The 24040-nt window shown below is 39.1% G+C and overlaps 1 protein-coding gene across 2 annotated transcripts in view; it reads right to left on the bottom strand.

Annotated features, from left to right (window-relative positions):
- Window positions 1–24040, bottom strand: part of NWD2 (NACHT and WD repeat domain containing 2) — a 207542-nt gene that overhangs the window by 100890 nt on the left and 82612 nt on the right. For both annotated transcript variants that reach the window (XM_075194771.1, XM_075194770.1), the window contains 2 exons: window positions 9703–9791; window positions 4369–4485 (listed from right to left, as the gene is read on the bottom strand). In XM_075194771.1, the coding sequence (XP_075050872.1) occupies window positions 4369–4485; window positions 9703–9791 (206 nt within the window). The remainder of the gene's footprint in view (window positions 1–4368; window positions 4486–9702; window positions 9792–24040) is intronic.

Here is a 24040-nt window from a genome sequence, read left to right as displayed (position 1 = left end):
CAGGTCCAGCCGTCTTCTGGGCCTGAACACTTTTTCTATCTCTTGCCTTGGCTAGAACTAAACAAGGTCCTGGTGTGTGGGATGGAGTTTTAGTATCTCCTCCCAGTCTGGTACCTTGGACACATGCCTCTTAGTATTGTTATGTTATTGGGTATTCAGCACTGCCTCTCTTCCCCTAGAAGTGAAGTCACAGGTACTGCTGCTGTCCATCAACTGGTTTGAACCCTGACAAGGTAAGGTCTTCCTTCCTGCATGGTTGACCTCATGTTGAGATCAGGCAGACCCGTTACAAAACTGCAGTGAGAAATGGGATGGTGGGATGATAATGAAAGTAGATAAGTATAGAAGCAGACTATGGAAAGAAGAGACTGGGATGTATGATTAGAAGGGGCAGTTATGTGCTGAAAAAGGACTAGAAGAATTTATGGTATTGTACGCAGCCCACATATTAATTGCAGGAGACACCTGTTGGTGGGTGTCCTTTGGTCTTAATTCTTTACACAATGCCTCCATATCTCTGCAGTACACAAGTGGGAAGGATTATCATATTCTATATTGAGTACTGCTGAATAGAAGAATACGACAATAAGAAAAACTACATTATAAAAAAATAATACAAACCCCCTCTCATGTCACTGCCAATACTCATCAGTATATAATGGGTTCAATAGTACTCAGTTCAGTCCGAGATTGAATAAATAATGTGATAGAGGATGTTCTATATCATCAATACTCCAAATGTCACAGTTACTATGGGAGAGTCCATGACAGTTACTAAGTTAGCAAGACATGATGCAAAGGGTTCAGACTCATCTGACCAGAAAACATATGTAGAGCGTTTCACATCACCCCGACTCACTGCACCAAGCTGCATGGACATACTGGATTGCAAAACCTATTAGGACAAGCCTCTCCTAATGTCATCCTTTGCAGGTAAAGTCCAGGGATCACATTTCAATTAAGTGGTACTCAGTTTATCATTTTTATATCAAGCTTGTGCACCCCTGGTGATTTTCTAATCAACACATTCAGCACAATGTTTGTTTGTGTTGTCCTACCACATACTGTGACTTATCACTGTGTTACATCTCACCTGACAAAGGTTTAATTGTATAGACTATCATGTCCTCAGTTACAGAACATAGTTGTCAGCAAGAAATATAGCAAGGAGCAACACTTTACCATAAAATATCTTTACCATAATATCTATATATACGTGTGTGTATATATATATATATATATATTGCAAAAAAGTCACAATATTTTTCCCCCCATAATTAATATTGTTATCATTTTAGCAACTATATGATGTGCTCTGTTATCCAGTATATCTCTAGGGGGTTTCCTTTCACTTCCGTCTTGAGGAGAACTCCTCGTTACATACATAGAGGTCTATGTATTAATATCATACAGTGCCAGTCAATATGCATCACTGCAAATCACAGACATACATATTTAAGCACCGCTGAAACTGACTATGCTGGGGCTACTCTGGGAGCCCTGGCGACGTCCCCCATCTAGTGTGAACTGTTTTTTCTACTTATTGACAGCCTTGCGCTGTCGGTGAATGGAGGAAGTGCTATGCGCATACGCATAGCACTTCCACGGGTGAGAAACCTGACAGGTAACGCAATCCTGAGATGGGGTTATCTTTTCAAAGCTTGATGCATTGCAGAACTTTGCAATTCCCATATTAATCTATGGGAACTGCTTTACTGCTTTAAGAAACGTCAAGTGGGTTATGGCAGGAGATCCTTCCAAAAACCCTTTATACATTTTGCGATTGTCATTTTACAGAGAAAACGGCTGTTTTCTCAGTTTGATTTCTCAGGCTGATAGCACTTTAATACATAGACCCTATAATACTGTCAGTTTGCCATTACCATTGCATCATCACATTCTGTTGGGAGTAATGTTCGTAGATACAACTGTACAAATTAAAGTGTACCTGTTGTGCAATTTTGAAAAATCTAATACTAATAGCACTTTTTATCACATAAACCATTGTTGAAAAAAAGCAACTATAAAGCTGTGTCCCTCCATCTCTGCATCATAAATAGCTTAGGCATTATTTTAACAACCTGTTGGAGTGAGAATGTGTTCCTGTGACACTACACACTTGTGATCATTCAGATGAATGCACTGACAGCTGGCAGCTTGATGATGTCACATGATGTTTCTTAGGAGCGCAGTGAGCATGCTCCTGCCAGTGCATGGGCTGTTAGCTCTCTCATTAATATTCATGAACATAATGACAAGAGGGGGCATAAAGCAGAACGCACTTAAACTCATGTGTTTATGCAAGTGTGATTCACATAGCTATTAAGGCTTAAGTTTTCTGTATCTCCCAGCCAATAGTAGACACCAGGATGGCCTTAGGCTTCTCTATATTTTCGCCCCCCAGTGGATGCTAGGCCTCTTTTTGCTGCTCAAAATCTCTCCCTCCCTTCATATATCACTGTGGTATTTCCATTTGCCTGTCTGTTATTAACATTTTCTCTCCCTACTTTCAGACGAGGCTCAGTCGGCTGGAAAGCATTTCAGTCAACGACTAATACATACGGTACCTCTGCTGACTGCCCGCAAGTCATTGCCCCCTTCCAAGTAAAATGGCTCTTGGTCCTTTTAAGTGGTGGGTCCCTTGACCTACTTTGTGTGGGCACGTCATTTTAAGTCGAGAGGGGGTGTAGTTACTGACGACAGATTTATCACTGGACAATAGTAAGGAATATCATCATCACCATTTATTTATATAGCGCCACTAATTCCGCAGCGCTGTACAGAGAACTCATTAAAATCAGTCCCTGCCCCTTTGGAGCTTACAGTCTAAATTCCCTAACACACACAGACAGACACACAGACACAGACTAGGGTCAATTTAACAGGTAATTAACCTACCAGTATGTTTTTGGAGTGTGGGAGGAAACCGGAGCACCCGGAGGAAAACCACGCAAACATGGGGAGAACATACAAACTCCTCACAGATAAAGCCATGGTCAGGAATTGAACTCATGACCATGATCTCAGTGCTGTAAGGCAGAAGTGCTAACCACTTAGCCACCATGCTGGGTCCAGCGGTTTCAGGGCCATGTGGCCATCCACTGCTAGTTGACTTCTCTGCCACCATTCTTGTTTTAATTAAACTCTGAGCTTATATGCCAAAATTTGCATTGGTGTCCATGTTTTAATTTATCACTTACAGTAACATATGAGAGAGGTTTAGTGGGCAATGAAAATGAGACATCAACACTATGCAGTTTATAGCTGCCCTGCAGATGGCTATATTCTTACATTCAAGTAAATAGGTGAATTTAAAAGAAACTATATAGCTGTAATAAACAGTAAATGTTTCCTTTAAAGGCTCATTCACATATAGAAAATGTGCTCTGTATGTGGTGTAGTTTGACATATGAATGAAGGAAGTACCATATCTTTGGGATCAATGACCACAATTAGAGATTCTCGAACCGGCTGTATATTGTTTCTCAAATCTGTACAAAAATATGAACTTTTGCTGGAATTTCTAAAATTCCGTATGGATTAAAAAAATCTGGCTGAAGTTTCCTCCATGTTCGAGCTGCTCAAATTGATTATTCATGTATGAACTAGCTCAAATACGTTTGAGCTTAAAACTGTTGATGGTTTTTAATTATGAACCTCAAACGTGACCTGCAAAAGTAGTAAAAGTACTTTTTTTTAGTTAATATTATTTAAATAGCATTTAAAAACACACTATTTAACATGAACAGGAATCTATGAATACAAATGACAATCCTCGAAAGTGATATACAAATCACAAAATTTGAGCCCCAAATTTGAAATGTGGGTCTACAGACATGAATATGTTCATGGCCATCAAACTGGTGTAATGTGATTAAATGTTAAACTAGTCGTGATGCTCATGACCGTTCCTCTCTCTTCTGCTACCGTACTACACCACCGAAAGCTGCACAGAGGTGCCTTTTGCTGATGACTGTTTTATTATTGGAGGCTGCTAATGCTGCTGCTTGATAACAGTCACTCACACTCCCCCCCCAGGAAATATATTATGGATATATGCATATATGTTATGTATCACGTGTTCCTCACACCTCTTAAATTATAAGCCCATTTGAGCAGAGCATTCTTAACCTTCTGTTTTATATCATTCTATGCAACTTTCTTGTGGCATGTCACAATCCCGTCAATGTACAGTGCTGTGTAATATGTCAGCCCTTTATAAATAAAAATATTATAATAATAATACCGTTACTCTTTTCCAACATCTTATATTCTAGGTGCTGCACAATACACATTCCACATACCTTTTAATAAAGCAGCATAAGCAGGTTTACATGAAGTCTGCAGATACAGGCATTGTATACTCACAACAAAACATGGTCCAGCGGATGTCTTCAGGCACTCCTCCAGCAACCTCATACGAGTCCTTTGCAATTCAGGACTATCCCATTCTTCTGCCGGCATCCCCCAGTACAAGTCTATAGCCTAGGAATGAATGAACATGACGTATTAGTATTCCAGAAACAAATATGCAGTACTCGGAAATGTGAAAAGCCACCAATAACAGAATTGTCCTTTGCAGCATATTTCAACTGTATTCGATGTATTTTTGTTTAAACACGGTTTGATGTTGTGCTATATTCTATCATTTATATGTGGAATACATGAATAAGTTCTGCTCATGCAAAAAAAATTGTAATGACAAACAGACATGTTTTGGAGCAAGCACAAATTTTACATGTAGAATTTTATATACTAGTTTATCTAATGTTAGATTTAGATCTGAAGGTCAGCGATGTTCCTGTGTTCTCAGCAGTGAAATGTTGTGATGTTAAGGTGAAAATTCTGAGCACCTTTTCCTGATATTGTCTCTCTGTGATATAAACCTTTACTGACTCCACAAACTGTCTGGCCACGTGGTTTTTGGTCTATGATACCAGGACAGGCACTGTGTAAGACAGGTTTTGTTGAATTGCATTGCAATCAAAGTTCACGTGAAGCATGAACAGAAGCTAATCATTGGAGTGCAATTCAATGTTCGCTTTAAGCTTTGCACTGTGGAAATAAAAGAGTTAAGAGCATAATTTAATCAGTAATCCAGGACTGCATTGAGTCTTCTGCTATGTGTACCTAGCACAATGGAGCTCAACATAAAATGTAACAACAGCTCTTGTTATTTGGTTATATTTTCAGTATTATCTGGGAAAAGAGAATGCTGATCTCGCTCCCTTCTTCCAGCTAGTGGTCCTACCAGTTATATGGTCACCCCTTCCTATTGTACCTATACAGGGCAAATAAAAATGCATGCCATGGGAATCTCTATTAACCAGCCTCACACAAACATATACAGATTTTTGCTTAAAGACCAAACCTTTCCCAAGACTTAAAGACCGACCACAAATGAAACCAGTCACACATTAACCATTGAGACGTAACCAAGCATTACCATGTCCTTCAGTGAGTTGAATAAACAACATCTGCCTAAAAATATTGTGTAAGAGGACGAACAAAAAATCTCAGTACCTCTGAGCCCTCTGAAATATACGTGACTTGCACCCTCTTCCCCTTAAAATGGTTGTCTCTCCCACTCTCCAAGTCACATACTCTAACGTCACCAAGGCTGTTACATTTAATTTTAGGGTTAATTCTCAATAAAAAAACAAAACAAAACAGAAAGGGACTGCTGCAATTAGCTTCATCACATTTTCCTTTATAATTTGTATTTTAAATTCACTAAACACACTGAGGCACTGTGTAAACGTTGTATTTCTACTGCAGGTGGAGAACTGCATGTTACCACCGCCAGCCATAAGAGAACAAGTTATACATTAAAAGCCTGGTTTAGATCTAGAGTAGACTTACCACATTACCGGAACTGCCTTTACCACCTATTATCTATAATTCTCATTCTAAGGGCTAGATTTACTAAGCTGCGGGTTTCAAAAAAGTGGGGATGTTGCCTATAGCAACCAATCAGATTCTAGCTGTCATTTTGTAGAATGTGCTAAATAAATGAAAGCTAGAATCTGATTGGTTGCTATAGGCAACATCCCCACTTTTTCAAACTCGCAGCTTAGTAAATCTAGCCCTAAGTCTTATAAACTTCTCAGCAGTTTGGAGGCTGAAAAGTGAAAACGACTAAATTACGTGAGGTTTATGCCAAACTGTATGCGTTTTAGGGGAAACTGGCATTAGTAAGTTAACCCACCCCCTCCTTCTCTATCTTTAACAGGTCGTGCTACTCATTATCTGGCCAGGTCCTCTAGGGTTGACCCAAATAAACTTTCGGGCCCCTTCATCACGAGATGAAGCGGCAATGTCAAACCCCGCAGGTTAAGTGTTGAAACACTTAACCAAACATTGCCGCTTTAAATTAAGAGGAATAGAAGTCGCACTGATGTTAAAATCTCTTGACGGACACCTCAGTAGTCGGACTCATTTGCGGTCAGCATCCTGCGCCAATCGGACATCTGCAACTTTGGTATACAGCTAAGTCTGCTTTTCTTTACATCGTTTTCTTTACAGATTTGTCTTTTATTTGGAGGACTTCTCAGTGTCGTTATGGTGGTAATCGTGAAAGTGATTATCACCGTATTAAATAACTTATTGTTCTGGTTCTTCAATTTAGGGTTTGCCAAAATAAAAGACAGCGCTGGATGGGTTAATATTTTTGAATGTGCCCTGTGGCACCAGGAGGGTAATACCCGGCGCCGCAGCATTGAATGGGTAAAAATGTGTGTTTGAATATTTTAAATAAAATGTGTCTAGGGGTGATGTATGGGCGTTACAGCGAGTAACCAGCGCGCAGCGCCGAAATGGTCAATTCCAGCGCTAGCCACCGGGAGTTAACCAGTATATGTAAATTGTGTATATTAGACTAAATGCAGTGTGTATTAATAAATATGTACTTACCTGTGCCCTGGAGGAGAATTATTGGGGCGGGGGGGAATTATTGTTTAGGTGTCACTAGAATGCCGTCTATATTGTATCTATATTGTGAAAGTGTCAATAGAATGATCTCTGTGTTGGTTATTGAAATAAATGTCTTAATATTGTTATTATTTTACCTTTGTTATTGCCCATCCTATCACGTTGCTTTGCCTGTAAGGTTTGCACTAACAGTGGTGCATGCAGCATTGGCAGTGTATTTCCAGCTGAAAAAGCTGGAGGGCAACCTAGTACAGTCTAAAGTGATAGCCATGCCCTATGCTTAGTGGCCACGCACCCTCCAGCGGTGAGGTGGCAGCGACAGACTTGGCACATATACTGTGCCAGCCTGCTGCTGATTTGAACCCGCCTACTGACCACAGGTGTTAAAGAAAAGCAGCTAATGAATCTCTAGAGACTGAAGTGTCTTTTACAAATCTGTCTCTATTACTGAAGTCATGTTGTCTTACCTGTCAGTCTTTGATTAAATCTTGGTCTCCATGAAAATGGCCACCTCCATAGGCATCAATACATGGACATAGGACACAATTTGTTAACTGTGTCATCATGCCACAGATGGCGAAGCCAACCACGTCTTGTACTGGCTCAGCATCAGGGAGAATGCCAGACTCTTCAGGGAGTGAGGGAGATCACCCATATTTCAGGGAGTCTCCCTGACATTCAGGGAGAGTTGGCAAGTATGAATAATACCCATACATTAATATGAATACACTGACGTCAAGAGCCAGAAAGACACCATTGCAAGTCAGGATAAAGTAGCTATAAAGACCCTAAACAAGTACAATAGGAAAATAAATATGGACCGTATGATTTCAGACAGAAAGAAGGACTGTTGTCCAGTAGAGGGACAACTTGGAGGTATGTATGTATCTCATTTCCATCTGCCAGCACACCAGGGAAACACCTAAATGTGCAGTTTTTTTTACAGCACTGATGCAATATTACCAGAGGGCAATTAACTGTCAGAAAATAACCAGAAATTCGAATTCATAATCTCCAAATTTAAAATAGAAAAAAAACTCATCTCACAGGCCCCAAAAGCTGTATCATAACTACATACACTATTATGACATTATTATAACATTATATTATTATGATAGCCGTGCCCTATGCTTGATGCATAGGACATGGTTATCGTAATAGGGAGACCTAAATGGAATTCAAGAGTCTCCTGGAGAATGGGCAAGTATATGGTACACACAGTCGTCATAATAGGGCTTATCTAGTAACGGGGTGAAAAGTCTAATGTTGTACAGTAACCCATAGCAACCAATATACAAAGCACCTTACTTTAATCAGGCTAATGCAAGCTAATATGCTGTAAACATCCAATAAGATTAGCCCTACTGTGTTTCTCAAGCTGACAGAACTGTTCCTTTAGCACAGGCCTATGGACTATCAGTGATGCAGCTGGACAGTTTGATAAATACAACCCACAGAATAACATTCCCTACTTCAACGTTTCTAGGTCATAAGTAGATCTGTTGCATACACTGTAAAGTTATTAACATAAATAGTTCAGAATACATTAAAATATTTTAAGTCAACATACATAACCACTGTAATATATTCTGTGTTATCTAATTAGATGCCTTTATTTGAAATGACGTCATACAATTGCAGGAACAGACATACTTTTTAATTTTCCCCAAAGTCAAATGTGGTGGGTGTGATGATGCCCCCTGCTGTGCAATCATCATCATTACCATCAACATTTATTTATATAGCGCCAGCAAATTCCGTAGTGCTTTACAATTAGGGACAAACACAATAACATACAATACTGGGAAACGCAGACAAAGAGCTAAGAAGACCCTGCTCGCAAGATTATTTATAATTATTATAATTTTTTTAAATTTATTTATAAGGCGCAACAGATTCCGAAGCGCCGGATACAGAAACAAGTAACAACAGGACATACAAAGTAGTCAGACAGTGGACAAATGTGCGACAATTGGTAGAGAGGACTCAGCTCACGAGAGCTTACATTCTAGAGGGAGGGGTGGTGAGAGACAGTAGGACCAGCTGGGAGAAAATGGAGATGGCAGACAAAGGAAGGGGAAGTAGGAGGTTGTAGGATAGGTGAGCTTGAAAAGGTGGATTTTAAGGGAGCGTTTGAAGGATTGAAGTTTGGAGACGTTGATGCGGGGTAGGGAGTTCAAAAGAATGGGGGCAGCACAGCAGAAGTCCTGGAGGTGAGCATGGGAGGAGCTAATGAGAGATGAACTGAGGTGGAAGTCAGAGGCGGAATGGAGTGGTCGGATAGGTATGAACCTCAAGACAAGGTCAGAGATGTAAGGGGAGAATTGTTGGTAAGGGCTTTGAAGATGCTCCGATTCGTGTAATCACAGAGCTGAGGGCAGAGGGGTTCCATCATGATGATGTAATTCGTATAATAAGTCCCTACAAACTACTGTGCGATGACACAAATCGGAGACGGGGCCAGGTGAAAAAAATCGTGTCATCGAGGCAACTTCACAATAAAGAGGGTTCCGGGTTCCAGGAGGAGGCTATCCGAAATTTGGGAGTCTCACGGGAATATGGTGAAATATGTGTCAGTACATTCTCCTATTCTAACAAACATCATTTTTATTTCATAATTAATCAACAGCATTATACAAACTGATATCTAAAATATTTTTCATGTCACAAAATGGCTGCCTCCACTGTGTGTGTAGGTAACAAGTGCACGTTACTATAAAGCATAAGCTGATTGCTTATACATTAGGTAGACATAAATAAAAAGCACAGTACCTGGAACTCCATGCCATAGTTTTCTCTGCAGAATTCTCTCAGCTTGGGGTACACCTGCTCTCTTAGCGAATTCCTCTCTGCTTCTGTATCTGCACAGAATACAGTAACAGGTTTGTCCAATTAAAATTGTGCTAAAAATTATTAAAATATAAATGTTAAAAATACACTAAGCAATGTCAATGGTTTTTTTTACTCTCAATAAACTTTTAATAAACATATCTAATATGATAATAAATAATTGTAAAATATTCTTCATTTTTATGGACTTTTTATGGATCGACCTGGAGTGTCTGTGAAGCGCTCTGTAATGGTAACATTTTGACAGAGCTGGACAGGAACTGAATTGTCATGTATGAATAAGAACTTAAAGCTGTCTCTCTGGGAAGACATACTCTCTGCTGGATTATTACAGTTCTGAGACAGTGAGATATTATAGCTGTATGGGAAGAGGAGGGGTGCAGGTACAGAAGGGCACAGAGAGCAGCCAATGATGACTATTCACAACTAGGAGCTGGACAGTTCTTTTTACATTGTGACAATTTCCAACAAAAAAATGAATTAGGTAATTCAGAGAAAAGCAAACACAGTACAAAATGAAATACACGACAAAGCCAATTATTTTGGAATACCGTAATTAATTTGATTAAACCGAAATAAAGGGTGCTAAGAATAATGTACAAGGGTGGAATCTTTTATACCTGGATTTAAGAAAATCAACAAACAAAGTAAAAAAAATTAAACAATTGCTTTTACTTGGTGATAATATCATACACACAGAGATAACCAAGTGACTCCTTCTAAGGCCACTGTGAGGAGCACTGCTAAGCAAGTTAAAGAGATGGGGCATGTCACGAGTATTCATTATTATTATTATTATTAACATTTATTTACATAGAGCATACTCCTCAGCAATTATCTCATATGAGTATATGGTCAACGATCGCTCCCTGGCACCCATAGTAATAGAGAGGGGAATGCTAGTGGCAGCGTGGGGAAGACATGATCAATTTTATATGTGTTTTAGTAGATCTTAGTAATCCAAATGACAGAAAATTACCCTAAAATAAACCTAGACCCATAAAGGTTATTTATAAAGGTGGAAAGGTTCAGGGCAAGTGCTGTGTAGAGACATCACACATCTGTTCTTGTGTAAAAGCCCCTACATAATGGGGATGTGCATGGGTCTGCAGGCCAAGATGGCCAAAAGGTTGCACTTTTTAATTGGCGGACCTGGGCGGATGAGTGGTGTTCCTGTTCCTGCCTAAATGTGGGCTAGGTGCATAAATGTGTCTCCATGTGGACCTATATGCATAATGAAGATTTTTTTTGCAGGTCAAGGTTATATACATTAGATCCAAGAGGTGGAAAAGTGAATGTACAAGGCATTCACTATTTATGGGCGGCACCGTGGCTTAGTGGTTAGCACTTCTGACTCACAGCACTGGGGTCATGAGTTCCATTCCCAACCATGGCCTTATCTGTGTGGAGTTTGTATATTCTACCCGTGTTTGTGTGGGTTTCCTCCCACAGTCCAAAAATATACTAGTAGGTTAATTGGCTGCTATCAAAAAATTTACCCTAGTCTCTGTCTGTGTGTGTGTATGTTAGGGAATTTAGACTGTAAGCTCCAATGGGGCAGGGACTGATGTGAGTGAGTTCTCTGTACAGCACTGCAGAATTAGTGGCACTATATAAATAAATGATTATGATGATGATTTAGGGCTGCAGAGTATTATTCTACCCATAAAAAATCTGGACTTTTATAGGTTCTCAGGAAGTGCTGTCCATCTGCAGTCATCCTATACTTCCAATGGGATGTCTTTAGCATCTTCCGGGTGAGCTTTATACAGGAAACTGCATTTCTGGGCACTTTTTAACTTATAATGAAAACATTCAGACATATTTAATTGAAGTCATAAACTAAGCGAAACCAATAATACTAAAACTGATTTTCTGGAGCCTACATGAATAATAAAGTACATTTCCACAAATTGAAAACCTCTGTGTGCCAGCATTTTTCACACTTTTGTGAATGACCATTACTATTTAAAAACATCCCAAGCACCAAACAATATCTTGCAATATATCAATATATCATGTCTCTTAATTGTCACATTTTTAGGGTCATTTTTTAATTTGAACTCAATGTGAAGTCAACTCTCTTTGCATCTTTTCCTTCCAAACTGTTCCATTTATTGGTGTGTTGCAAAATTTCTGAAACATAAATCACTACTGCCAAAACATTCTTGTCTCCCCCACCTAAATTCAGCACAATTGCACTGACACTTTGGGAGATATTTATGTATTTATTTTATAAGTAAACAAAAGACGAAATACTATTGTGGAGCTACAAGCGCCAGCATGTCCTGCCAGCCAGGACAAGCTGGAGCAGTTGCGTAAAAATACTTAATTGCCTTGCCGCTAATGCCATTGTTTTCAATAAGCGCTGAATGTCAGTACCTCCTGCTCAGTCAATCTCAAGTAGCCAGCATGTAATGCTTGTGACTACTTGGGATTGTATGAAAATAAATTACTTGTGGATATGACATGATCAGGGGTTAAAATATAAGGAGTGAAGTGTGTGTCACTTCTGAACTTCCTGTGTTCAAGCAAGGCAGGGGTTAATATAACTTTGCTAACATATCACAGATCCATTTTCCCTATACAGGCAAACGTCTTTGACCTGTGTCCTGTTATGAGGAGTTTGCCAATACATAGAGAGGCTGCATGTCTCCAGCCACAGCACAAGATCTCCAGATAAAAGATGATGGCACACACCAGCTGTTGTGAATCCTAAGAGTCAGAGTGTGGTCACTTGCAATCCATATGTTTTATAAGAAATGTATACATCAATACAATATTGTTCAGAATTTATATTTGAGATGTCTGCAGCATATCTTCATAATTTGGGAAACTAGGCATATCCAATGTCAAGCATGATTGCAAACCCAGAGAAGCCATAGAAATGAAGTATTGTCCCAAATAACTAATATTACATATTTATATTTAGTATGCATAAGTGTGTAAATTTATGCTCTGTTGATTCTTGCAGTATTATTATGTTTCTATGAGGTTAGAGAGAAAAATATTTCAGGTAAACAATCCCTGAATTGAAGGGGCATGAGGACTGATACAACGGGATGTGGCCAATTTTCTGACAATGGAAATGTCGGCAGTTATCCTGTCGACATGAAAATGTCAGCAGGCATAATGCCGACATTTCCATTTTGGTGTCAGCTTCAAAATGTGAACAGTGTTATTGTCGGCACTTACAATGTTGACAATCACAATGCCGACATTATAAGAGCAATGCCGGCGGATCCTGTATCAGATTGGGCACGTACTGTCACCAGAATGGAGGTGTCGGCATCTAGCCTGCTGACATTTTCATGTCTACAGGATAATTGCCTACATCTCCATAGTCAACAGTAAGTGCACAACATGCTTAAAAGATAAAAAAGTGTTAATTTCCTGGGAATCAATTTCGCGATTTAGGTTCTGTTCCATTTTTCAGCTTGCCCTTACAACAGATATATGAAGCTATGTGAGTTTTTCTGTTTCTGTATTTCTCCTATTTAAGAAACTTGCTTGCAAATTTGTACATTATTGTGTCATTGGATTATATCTTTTAATTTAATTTGTGACATTTTTCATTATATAAAATGCCAATTAATAACATTCTGTCTTTGTGTTCTTAAGGGCTTTACGTGCTAGATAACTTGATTTTCTATATGATCTACACTGCTGAAATACAAGGGATTATTTGGTTTATGACAACTCTAATTAATTAAAATTTTTCATTGAAGTTGGATATAAGTCAGGGAGAACTGAGGAACTTCCACAAAGTGTTAGCTTGGGAATCAAATTTTGCTGGTGGCAGTATTGAACAACTAATAGTAGATATTAGTTATAATTAAAGGGGGATTTTAATCATTTTTAGACAGACCACCAGGTGGTTTTGCTGTGATTACCCTTTTGTCACACATGTGTCACAGGCTCAGGTGAGTGCTGTATGTTTTACTCAGCAGAGTAAAATCACCCAAAATCTCCTTAATTTAAATTAAATTAATTTTTAACAGATTGGAGAGTTTGGGAACTGAATTATCAATTTAATTATATTGGGTTATTTTCATTTTTTTTTTAAACAAAATGACTCATATACAGATCTCCCCTTGAGGGTCTTTAAAGAACAACAAAAAAGTGTGGACTTCCAATAATCTTTTATGTGTGCAACTTTATGTCTAGCGCATTTCAAGCTACATGCCCATCCCACTGTACTTGGAACAGTGTCTGCCTAGATTTGCAGGTTTACAAATCCTCCTATCAATGTATATGGAGAAAAGAATGAAAAGCCTATTAACACTTCTGAGCCACACACTTTATTTCAACTCTTTTCTCCTAAATACTGCTCAACTTAAATTCATTTATGTCTTAAATGAATTATGAGAGTGAGGGGACATATGGGACTGTCTATATTACATGTCATTTTTGTGTTTGAAGAGTGACCTAGGTAAGGGCTCATCCGCAGAACTACAACTGGAAGGCGGGAAATGTGGCTTATTAAAAGCATAGTTGCCTACTCTCTCGGAATGTCCGGGAGACTCCCGAATTTTTAGCAGTCAAACATCCCGGATGCAGCCATCTCCGTTGTTGAAGAGGGTGGGGCCGGGGTTAAACGTGCCATTGTAGCCCTGCCCCTGCTGCAATTGGCCGAAATTGTCTAAGATTGACCGGGGTGGGGCCTAACGGCGCAACACGCGGGGGCTTGGCCACGCGATGGACCCCCTCCGGGCAGCTGCCTTTAAAAGTAGGCAAGTATAATTAAAAGACGAGAATGAGACTTGATGTCCGACATTTCTGAGGTGGTGGAAAAATCAACTACTTCTGAAGTTCGTACAAATATGTCCTCAGGAAGGAACACCCCTGATCCAGCCAGCTTTTTCCATTAGACAGTCCATATACTTGCACCCTGCAGACATGCACCACCTTGGTCTGCAATCCAAATGCTTCCCCCATGGGCTAGTCTCATAGCTTGGTACTTTGGGCAGGGTCACTGGGCTACTTGCATTTTTTCCCCTATAAAATGTTTCTAATAGGCTGCTGAGACAAGTTTTGCTCTGGGGAAATATTTGCCTACCAGTCCCTGCCCAAAGTATAGTAAACCTGTGCTATATGTTAATTTGTATCTCAAGGTGTGATGTATCTGTAAGAGCTGACCATTGGAAATATTGGAAGGTTTGATAGTATGATATGTGCTTTCATCATCATCATCATCATCATCATTTATTTATATAGCGCCAGCAGATTCCGTAGCGCTTTGTTGTCACGGTTCCGATTTTACTTCACATTTGAATTAATCTGCAATTGAATTACTATTTTAGACAAAATTCTAGTTCTATGTGTTTTGCTCATAAAATGTCCTTTAGGCAATTTATTTTTTCTTACATCTACCTTGGGTTTACATAAGAGAATTTGGTATCTGTGTTACATTCACTGCACTTTGTGAAAGTTCCGCTATCTCCTGTACAAGTTACATTATAAACTGGGACACGAGCTGCCTACAGGTACTGACTATATTAAGCACTGGATTTTACAGTAACAAAAAATGCTCCAAAAGTTTGCTGACTTTTTCTTTATAACATTAGTGAGCACCAAGCTGTGCAAGCCCTAGTGAAGGTCTGTCCAAGGCTTGATTGCAGCCTCATAATCCTGACACAGATCCTAATATATAACATCATCAGTATTTGGCCCTGAGGTTGGTCTTTTTATTCCTTGAATTAATATATGTGTCAATCTTCATATAAATACTAGGACATCACTTTTCTAGAATATTCTGGATAATCAAAATGTCTTTTTATTATTTCCTGCTTCTGAAGCTGAATGTTACCTATCACAGTGAGTATATTTTTAGATATGGCTTCTGACATACTATTCTGGCTCTTAATTGGTGTGTCATTAGCAACAACAGGCCAATCCCAAACCTATGATCAGAGCCACCTTAACAACATTATGGGCCCCCGGACAAAGCAGTGCAGCAGGGCCCCTACCTCTATATATGTGTATCATAGATAGAGATAGATATATAGATAGATAGATAGAGAGATAGATAGAGAGATATAGATATAGATATAGAGATAGAGAGATAGATAGATAGATAGATAGATATATTAGATAGATAGATAGATAGATAGATATAGATATATTTGCAAGATTTTTTTTTTATTTTTTTTTGCAGGATTATTTATTTTACTTAAGAGCCTTGTCTATGGGGCCCCCTTGCCCATGGGGCCCCCGGGCACCTGCCCATCGTGCCCAATGGAAAAGATGGCCCTGCCTATGATGTCATTTACAGTTCTCCTTGTGTGCAGAGAGTGATTGATCCGTTGGTCACTGGTTATCTAATGAAGTTACTAAGGGCCTTATTTAAAGATGCATTTTGCACTTACAATGTACTCATAAAAGTTCTGTCGCAAGAAATGCATAGTTATGTGTGTACGTTGAGAAACTTCCAACTCAAAAACAGCAGTATTCAGGCATACAAATGCATATAATTACACCCCACAATAGTACAAACTTGCAACCTTCAGAGACCTCTCGCTGCCGTGTCATGGGGCGTGGCTATGTGAATCGCGTAATTAGGCCCCTAACCTCAGCTTAATATCACCCTTTTCAGCCTATCACAGCAAAGGGCAGAAAAAAGTGCTGATCAGCATACGTATACAACTATACATGCTTTAGAAGATTTACCCTCAGATCTGTGCTCAACTGTCATAACCATTGGCAGAGAAGATCATGACTCTGTAAACTCTATGGAGATCCTGACCGTTAGTACATACACACTGCAGGATTGGAAGGACGTCGATCCATAGCTGAACGAGATTTATAGTTCTGCTGAACAATCAATCAAACGATGGTCGGTGCTTTGGATCGTTCATCGTTTAAGTGTAAACACTAATGCGTTATCGGGCTGAATGGTCGGTTATTGGGTGATTGGCCCGATAATTGGCTGAAAACACTGTAGTGTGTACCCAGCCTTAGTAAAAGAAACCTTCCCATGTAGCGTCATGCTTTCAGATGGGCATGGAACTCCTCAGTGATTTATAACTTTTTCTTTTACAGAAGAGGGTATATTATCCCATATAAAATTATACTGGTATTATGCAGTTATAAATATATTTAAAGGACAACAAACTTGTAACCAAATAGGCGGGGTACTGTGTAGATGGCAAATATAAAAAATAATTTTATAAAAACTACTATTCTTTAAAGTTAAAAATAATTAGCAACTACATCATTCAAAAGTTCCAGGACAGTGGAAATATATGACCTTAATATGTTAACAAACCTCCAAAGTGAATCGTAAATCAGGACACTCACACCAAATAGGTGATGATTTATGAGAGGGCTGTGACGCTACCACCAAGTAACCCACAAGTGTCAATTACCTTACAATGCTGACACTAAGGAGACGGTTTTCGTATTCTGTGAATTTTAAAGAGCTGCTGGAGACTTTTTACTTTCCAATTTACTGGATCTGTCAATTTTATAGCTGTTGGTAGCACGACATATGTTAACACAGCATTCCCAGGGCTCCCGTCCCCAGGCTGTAGTTCATCTCACAGCCAGCATGAAAACTAGGGCTCTGTGACACTGTGGGCCTGATACAGAGTTGTTTGCAAAATGGTTGTAAATTACGTTCAAATCAACGCACACAAAACTGTTGTAATTCCGCCCATATTCAGAGCCATACACATCTCGAGGTGCGTCTGGCTCTGCCTCACCAGCGTATGTGCCTGGTTTGTGCCAAGTCATCAGCAGCAGCACGTTTCTGCTGGTCTGCATGGTCTGAGTATACACGCCCTTACTGTACACGGCCTACACCGGACTGCTCGTTGCCTCCCCCGTTCCACCTCTCCAGTTGCAAGGAGGTGCAAGATATGTGCAAGTCTGTATTGGCACATATGTATCGGTTCTACGCAAACTGGCATTCATCTCAGCTTCAGGCCCTTTCTGTGTGGAAATAACATTATACCAGATATATTTATCTTTCTTACAAACAACTTCTCCATTGGCAGTTATATAGCTATTGTACGGTATGATGTTGACACTAACTTGTTGACTTGTCTCCCACTTCACAGCAAATCCCAGTGTTAGTATAATAAATGGTTCCTGAGGCTGGCCCTCCCAGTGTTAGCTGTAGTACTTTTACAGTTTGTCTCTCAGCATAATTCTTCTTCCTCCCTAGTGATTCCTCCAGTCCTGCTGTTAAGGACTCTGTTTCTCATATACTAACTGAAGGAGGTAATGTGTTTGTCGCAATCACTGTGCGCTTCATCTTGGAATTAGTGAGCGAGGAGTGCTGTGACTGACATTGGGGCTTTAGGAGCTATGTGGAGGGAGGAGAAGTGTGCTGGGAGGCAGCAAACAGATAAAGACCCTGCAACAGAATCATTGTTTGTGTGTAAAAATAAAGAATACTAGATGTCCTGTATTCAGCGCTGGCAGAAGCTCTGTGGACGTCCCCTGCCCCTCGGAGGTGCCCAGCCTACACACACATCTCTCCAAGTATAAGGAGTCATAAGTGTAAGTTACGACCAAATTTTCATACAGGACCCAAAAGTGGAATGAGGCAAATATTATGCTGAATAGATTTGAAAATGATGGTGTATGGTATTTGATGGACCAAGAGATAATAAAGGATATTTATATATCTGTTTAACTTTAATGAGTACTGCGTCCACTTCTCATACTGCCTTCATTGTAACACTATCACATTCCATTCACTTACATTATATATACAGTGGTAGAAGTGGGGTGTATACGGTGGTATGTCATACTGACACTTCTCCTACTGCCATCATTGTAACACTATCACATTCCATTCACTTACATTATATATACAGTGGTAGAAGTGGGGGGGTATACGGTGGTATGTCATACTGTCACTTCTCATACTGCCTTCATTGTAACACTATCACATTCCATTCACTTACATTATATATACAGTGGTAGAAGTGGAGGTGTATACGGTGGTATGTCATACTGTCACTTCTCATACTGCCTTCATTGTAACACTATCACATTCCATTCACTTACATTATATATACAGTGGTAGAAGTGGAGGTGTATACAGTGGTATGTCATACCGACACTTCTCATACTGCCTTCATTGTAACACTATCACATTCCATTCACTTACATTATATATACAGTGGTAGAAGTGGGGTGTATACGGTGGTATGTCATACTGACACTTCTCCTACTGCCATCATTGTAACACTATCACATTCCATTCACTTACATTATATATACAGTGGTAGAAGTGGGGGGGTATACGGTGGTATGTCATACTGTCACTTCTCATACTGCCTTCATTGTAACACTATCACATTCCATTCACTTACATTATATATACAGTGGTAGAAGTGGAGGTGTATACGGTGGTATGTCATACTGTCACTTCTCATACTGCCTTCATTGTAACACTATCACATTCCATTCACTTACATTATATATACAGTGGTAGAAGTGGAGGTGTATACAGTGGTATGTCATACCGACACTTCTCATACTGCCTTCATTGTAACACTATCACATTCCATTCACTTACATTATATATACAGTGGTAGAAGTGGGGTGTATACGGTGGTATGTCATACTGACACTTCTCATACTGCCTTCATTGTAACACTATCACATTCCATTCACTTACATTATATATACAGTGGTAGAAGTGGGGGACATACGGTTGTATGCAATACTGACACTTCTCATACTGCCTTCATTGTAACACTATCACATCCCATTCACTTACATTATATATACAGTGGTAGAAGTGGGGTGTATACGGTGGTATGTCATACTGACACTTCTCATACTGCCTTCATTGTAACACTATCACATTCCATTCACTTACATTATATATACAGTGGTAGAAGTGGGGTGTATACAGTGGTATGTCATACCGACACTTCTCATACTGCCATCATTGTAACACTATCACATTCCATTCACTTACATTATATATACAGTGGTAGAAGTGGAGGTGTATACGGTGGTATGTCATACTGACACTTCTCATACTGCCTTCATTGTAACACTATCACATTTCATTCACTTACATTATATATACAGTGGTAGAAGTGAGGTGTATACAGTGGTATGTCATACTGACACTTCTCATACTGCCTTCATTGTAACACTATCACATTCCATTCACTTACATTATATACACAGTGGTAGAAGTGGGGGTGTATACAGTGGTATGTCATACTGACACTTCTCATACTGCCTTCATTGTAACACTATCACATTCCATTCACTTACATTATATATACAGTGGTAGAAGTGGGGTGTATACGGTGGTATGTCATACCGCCACTTCTCCTACTGCCTTCATTGTAACACTATCACATTTCATTCACTTACATTATATATACAGTGGTAGAAGTGAGGTGTATACAGTGGTATGTCATACTGACACTTCTCATACTGCCTTCATTGTAACACTATCACATTCCATTCACTTACATTATATACACAGTGGTAGAAGTGGGGGTGTATACAGTGGTATGTCATACTGACACTTCTCATACTGCCTTCATTGTAACACTATCACATTCCATTCACTTACATTATATATACAGTGGTAGAAGTGGAGGTGTATACGGTGGTATGCCATACCGACACTTCTCTTACCACCTTTATTGTAAAGCTATCACATTCCATTCACTTACATTATATATACAGTGGTAGAAGTAGAGGTGTATACGGTGGTATGTCATACCGACACTTCTCCTACTGCCTTCATTGTAACACTATCACATTCCATTCACTTACATTATATATACAGTGGTAGAAGTGGAGGTGTATACGGTGGTATGCCATACCGACACTTCTCTTACCACCTTTATTGTAAAGCTATCACATTCCATTCACTTACATTATATATACAGTGGTAGAAGTGGAGGTGTATACGGTGGTATGTCATACCGACACTTCTCCTACTGCCTTCATTGTAACACTATCACATTACATTCACTTACATTATATATAGAGTGGTAGAAGTGGGGTGTATACGGTGGTATGTCATACTGACACTTCTCCTACTGCCTTCATTGTAACACTATCACATTCCATTCACTTACATTATATATAGAGTGGTAGAAGTGGGGTGTATACGGTGGTATGTCATACTGTCACTTCTCATACTGCCTTCATTGTAACACTATCACATTCCATTCACTTACATTATATATACAGTGTTAGAAGTGGGGTGTATACGGTTGTATGTCATACTGACACTTCTCCTACTGCCTTCATTGTAACACTATCACATTCCATTCACTTACATTATATATACAGTGGTAGAAGTGGGGTGTATACGGTGGTATGTCATACTGTCACTTCTCATACTGCCTTCATTGTAACACTATCACATTCCATTCACTTACATTATATATACAGTGGTAGAAGTGGGGTGTATACGGTGGTATGTCATACTGACACTTCTCCTACTGCCTTCATTGTAACACTATCACATTCCATTCACTTACATTATATATACAGTGGTAGAAGTGAGGTGTATACAGTGGTATGTCATACTGACACTTCTCATACTGCCTTCATTGTAACACTATCACATTCCATTCACTTACATTATATATACAGTGGTAGAAGTGGGGTGTATACGGTTGTATGTCATACTGACACTTCTCCTACTGCCTTCATTGTAACACTATCACATTCCATTCACTTACATTATATATACAGTGGTAGAAGTGGGGTGTATACGGTGGTATGTCATACCGACCCTTCTCATACTGCCTTCATTGTAACACTATCACATTCCATTCACTTACATTATATATACAGTGGTAGAAGTGGAGGTGTATACGGTGGTATGCCATACCGACACTTCTCTTACCACCTTTATTGTAAAGCTATCACATTCCATTCACTTACATTATATATACAGTGGTAGAAGTAGAGGTGTATACGGTGGTATGTCATACCGACACTTCTCCTACTGCCTTCATTGTAACACTATCACATTCCATTCACTTACATTATATATACAGTGGTAGAAGTGGAGGTGTATACGGTGGTATGCCATACCGACACTTCTCTTACCACCTTTATTGTAAAGCTATCACATTCCATTCACTTACATTATATATACAGTGGTAGAAGTGGGGTGTATACGGTGGTATGTCATACCGACACTTCTCATACTGCCTTCATTGTAACACTATCACATTCCATTCACTTACATTATATATACAGTGGTAGAAGTGGAGGTGTATACGGTGGTATGCCATACCGACACTTCTCTTACCACCTTTATTGTAAAGCTATCACATTCCATTCACTTACATTATATATACAGTGGTAGAAGTAGAGGTGTATACGGTGGTATGTCATACCGACACTTCTCCTACTGCCTTCATTGTAACACTATCACATTCCATTCACTTACATTATATATACAGTGGTAGAAGTGGAGGTGTATACGGTGGTATGCCATACCGACACTTCTCTTACCACCTTTATTGTAAAGCTATCACATTCCATTCACTTACATTATATATACAGTGGTAGAAGTGGAGGTGTATACGGTGGTATGCCATACCGACACTTCTCTTACCACCTTTATTGTAAAGCTATCACATTCCATTCACTTACATTATATACACAGTGGTAGAAGTGGAGGTGTATACGGTGGTATGTCATACCGACACTTCTCATACTGCCTTCATTGTAACACTATCACATTCCATTCACTTACATTATATATACAGTGGTAGAAGTGGGGTGTATACGGTGGTATGTCATACTGTCACTTCTCATACTGCCTTCATTGTAACACTATCACATTCCATTCACTTACATTATATATACAGTGTTAGAAGTGGGGTGTATACGGTTGTATGTCATACTGACACTTCTCCTACTGCCTTCATTGTAACACTATCACATTCCATTCACTTACATTATATATACAGTGGTAGAAGTGAGGTGTATACAGTGGTATGTCATACTAACACTTCTCATACTGCCTTCATTGTAACACTATCACATTCCATTCACTTACATTATATATACAGTGGTAGAAGTGGGGTGTATACGGTGGTATGTCATACTGACACTTCTCCTACTGCCTTCATTGTAACACTATCACATTCCATTCACTTACATTATATATACAGTGGTAGAAGTGGGGTGTATACAGTGGTATGTCATACCGACACTTCTCCTACTGCCTTAATTGTAACACTATCACATTCCATTCACTTACATTCCAATTAACTTTACCTCATCGCCCCTTCTAAATGTCCACTTTGACCACTCGCTATATGTTATCTTAGTTGTACACAGATTCTAATTTAAATACAGTCTCTACCTGCCGGTAAACACTCCGCCATAGCGCCATTGCCTGTTTTGTCTCTATTTTCAAATCTATAATATTGGCTGGTATTTCTTTAAAGACTGGATTATGAACTATCTTGCATCCAATTGCAGAGTCCTTTTCTAAATATACTGCAAATGGCATAAATATAATAGTCAATTACTGCAACATTTCAAACTGTACTATTAAATGAACCCAACATTACCTTAAATCTTTTCTTATTTTGATGGCTTTAGTGTGTAGAATGAATTTCCACTATCTTTTACTCTCCAGAATAACACAAATGATAGATGTGACAGTATAGAAGGCAGTAAGGGACATCTATTCTCAAAACAGCTGAAAGGTTTGCCAGGAAAATGTTCTGATCATTAATAGCCAGACAGAGATTGTTCCTGTATTTCACTGTATGGGTTTGGGAATGTTTTAATTGCAGTGCTTCTAAAAGAAAAGTAACACTATAACTCAACGCATAGAATAATCTATGGCAAACAGTAACTAATAAATAGCATATATAGTCTACATAATTGTAAATAGTAAGGAAAACTAAACTTAATAAAACATCTTCATATATCAAGAATGAAGGCAGAAGGTAGACTGCTATGGAAGTGATTCATATGTGTTGGTATCATTTAGGAGGTTGTAAGCCTCCTGCACGCAATTCTTTCTGTCTTAATATCTTTAATCACTATATTCTGGTTTTCTATTAAATCTTTTACTGCTTTTTTCTCTGGTCTTGTTAAATAATTTTTTCTCTTTTTTCACACCCTTTTCTCTACTGCTTTGTATATCATCTTCCACTAATTTCATGAAACTGGAGACACAGGGCCTCATTTAGAGTCGGACGCAATGTGTGCCTAAGACGTGTAAGAGTGGGAGTGTGCCGTAGCTTTGTAGGGTATTACGAGTAGCATGCAACCCCAGTTGCGTCCA

This window comes from Mixophyes fleayi, chromosome 1 (genome assembly GCF_038048845.1).
Source record: "Mixophyes fleayi isolate aMixFle1 chromosome 1, aMixFle1.hap1, whole genome shotgun sequence".
Taxonomy (NCBI): domain Eukaryota; kingdom Metazoa; phylum Chordata; class Amphibia; order Anura; family Limnodynastidae; genus Mixophyes; species Mixophyes fleayi.
This window is presented reverse-complemented; position numbering and strand designations above follow the sequence as displayed.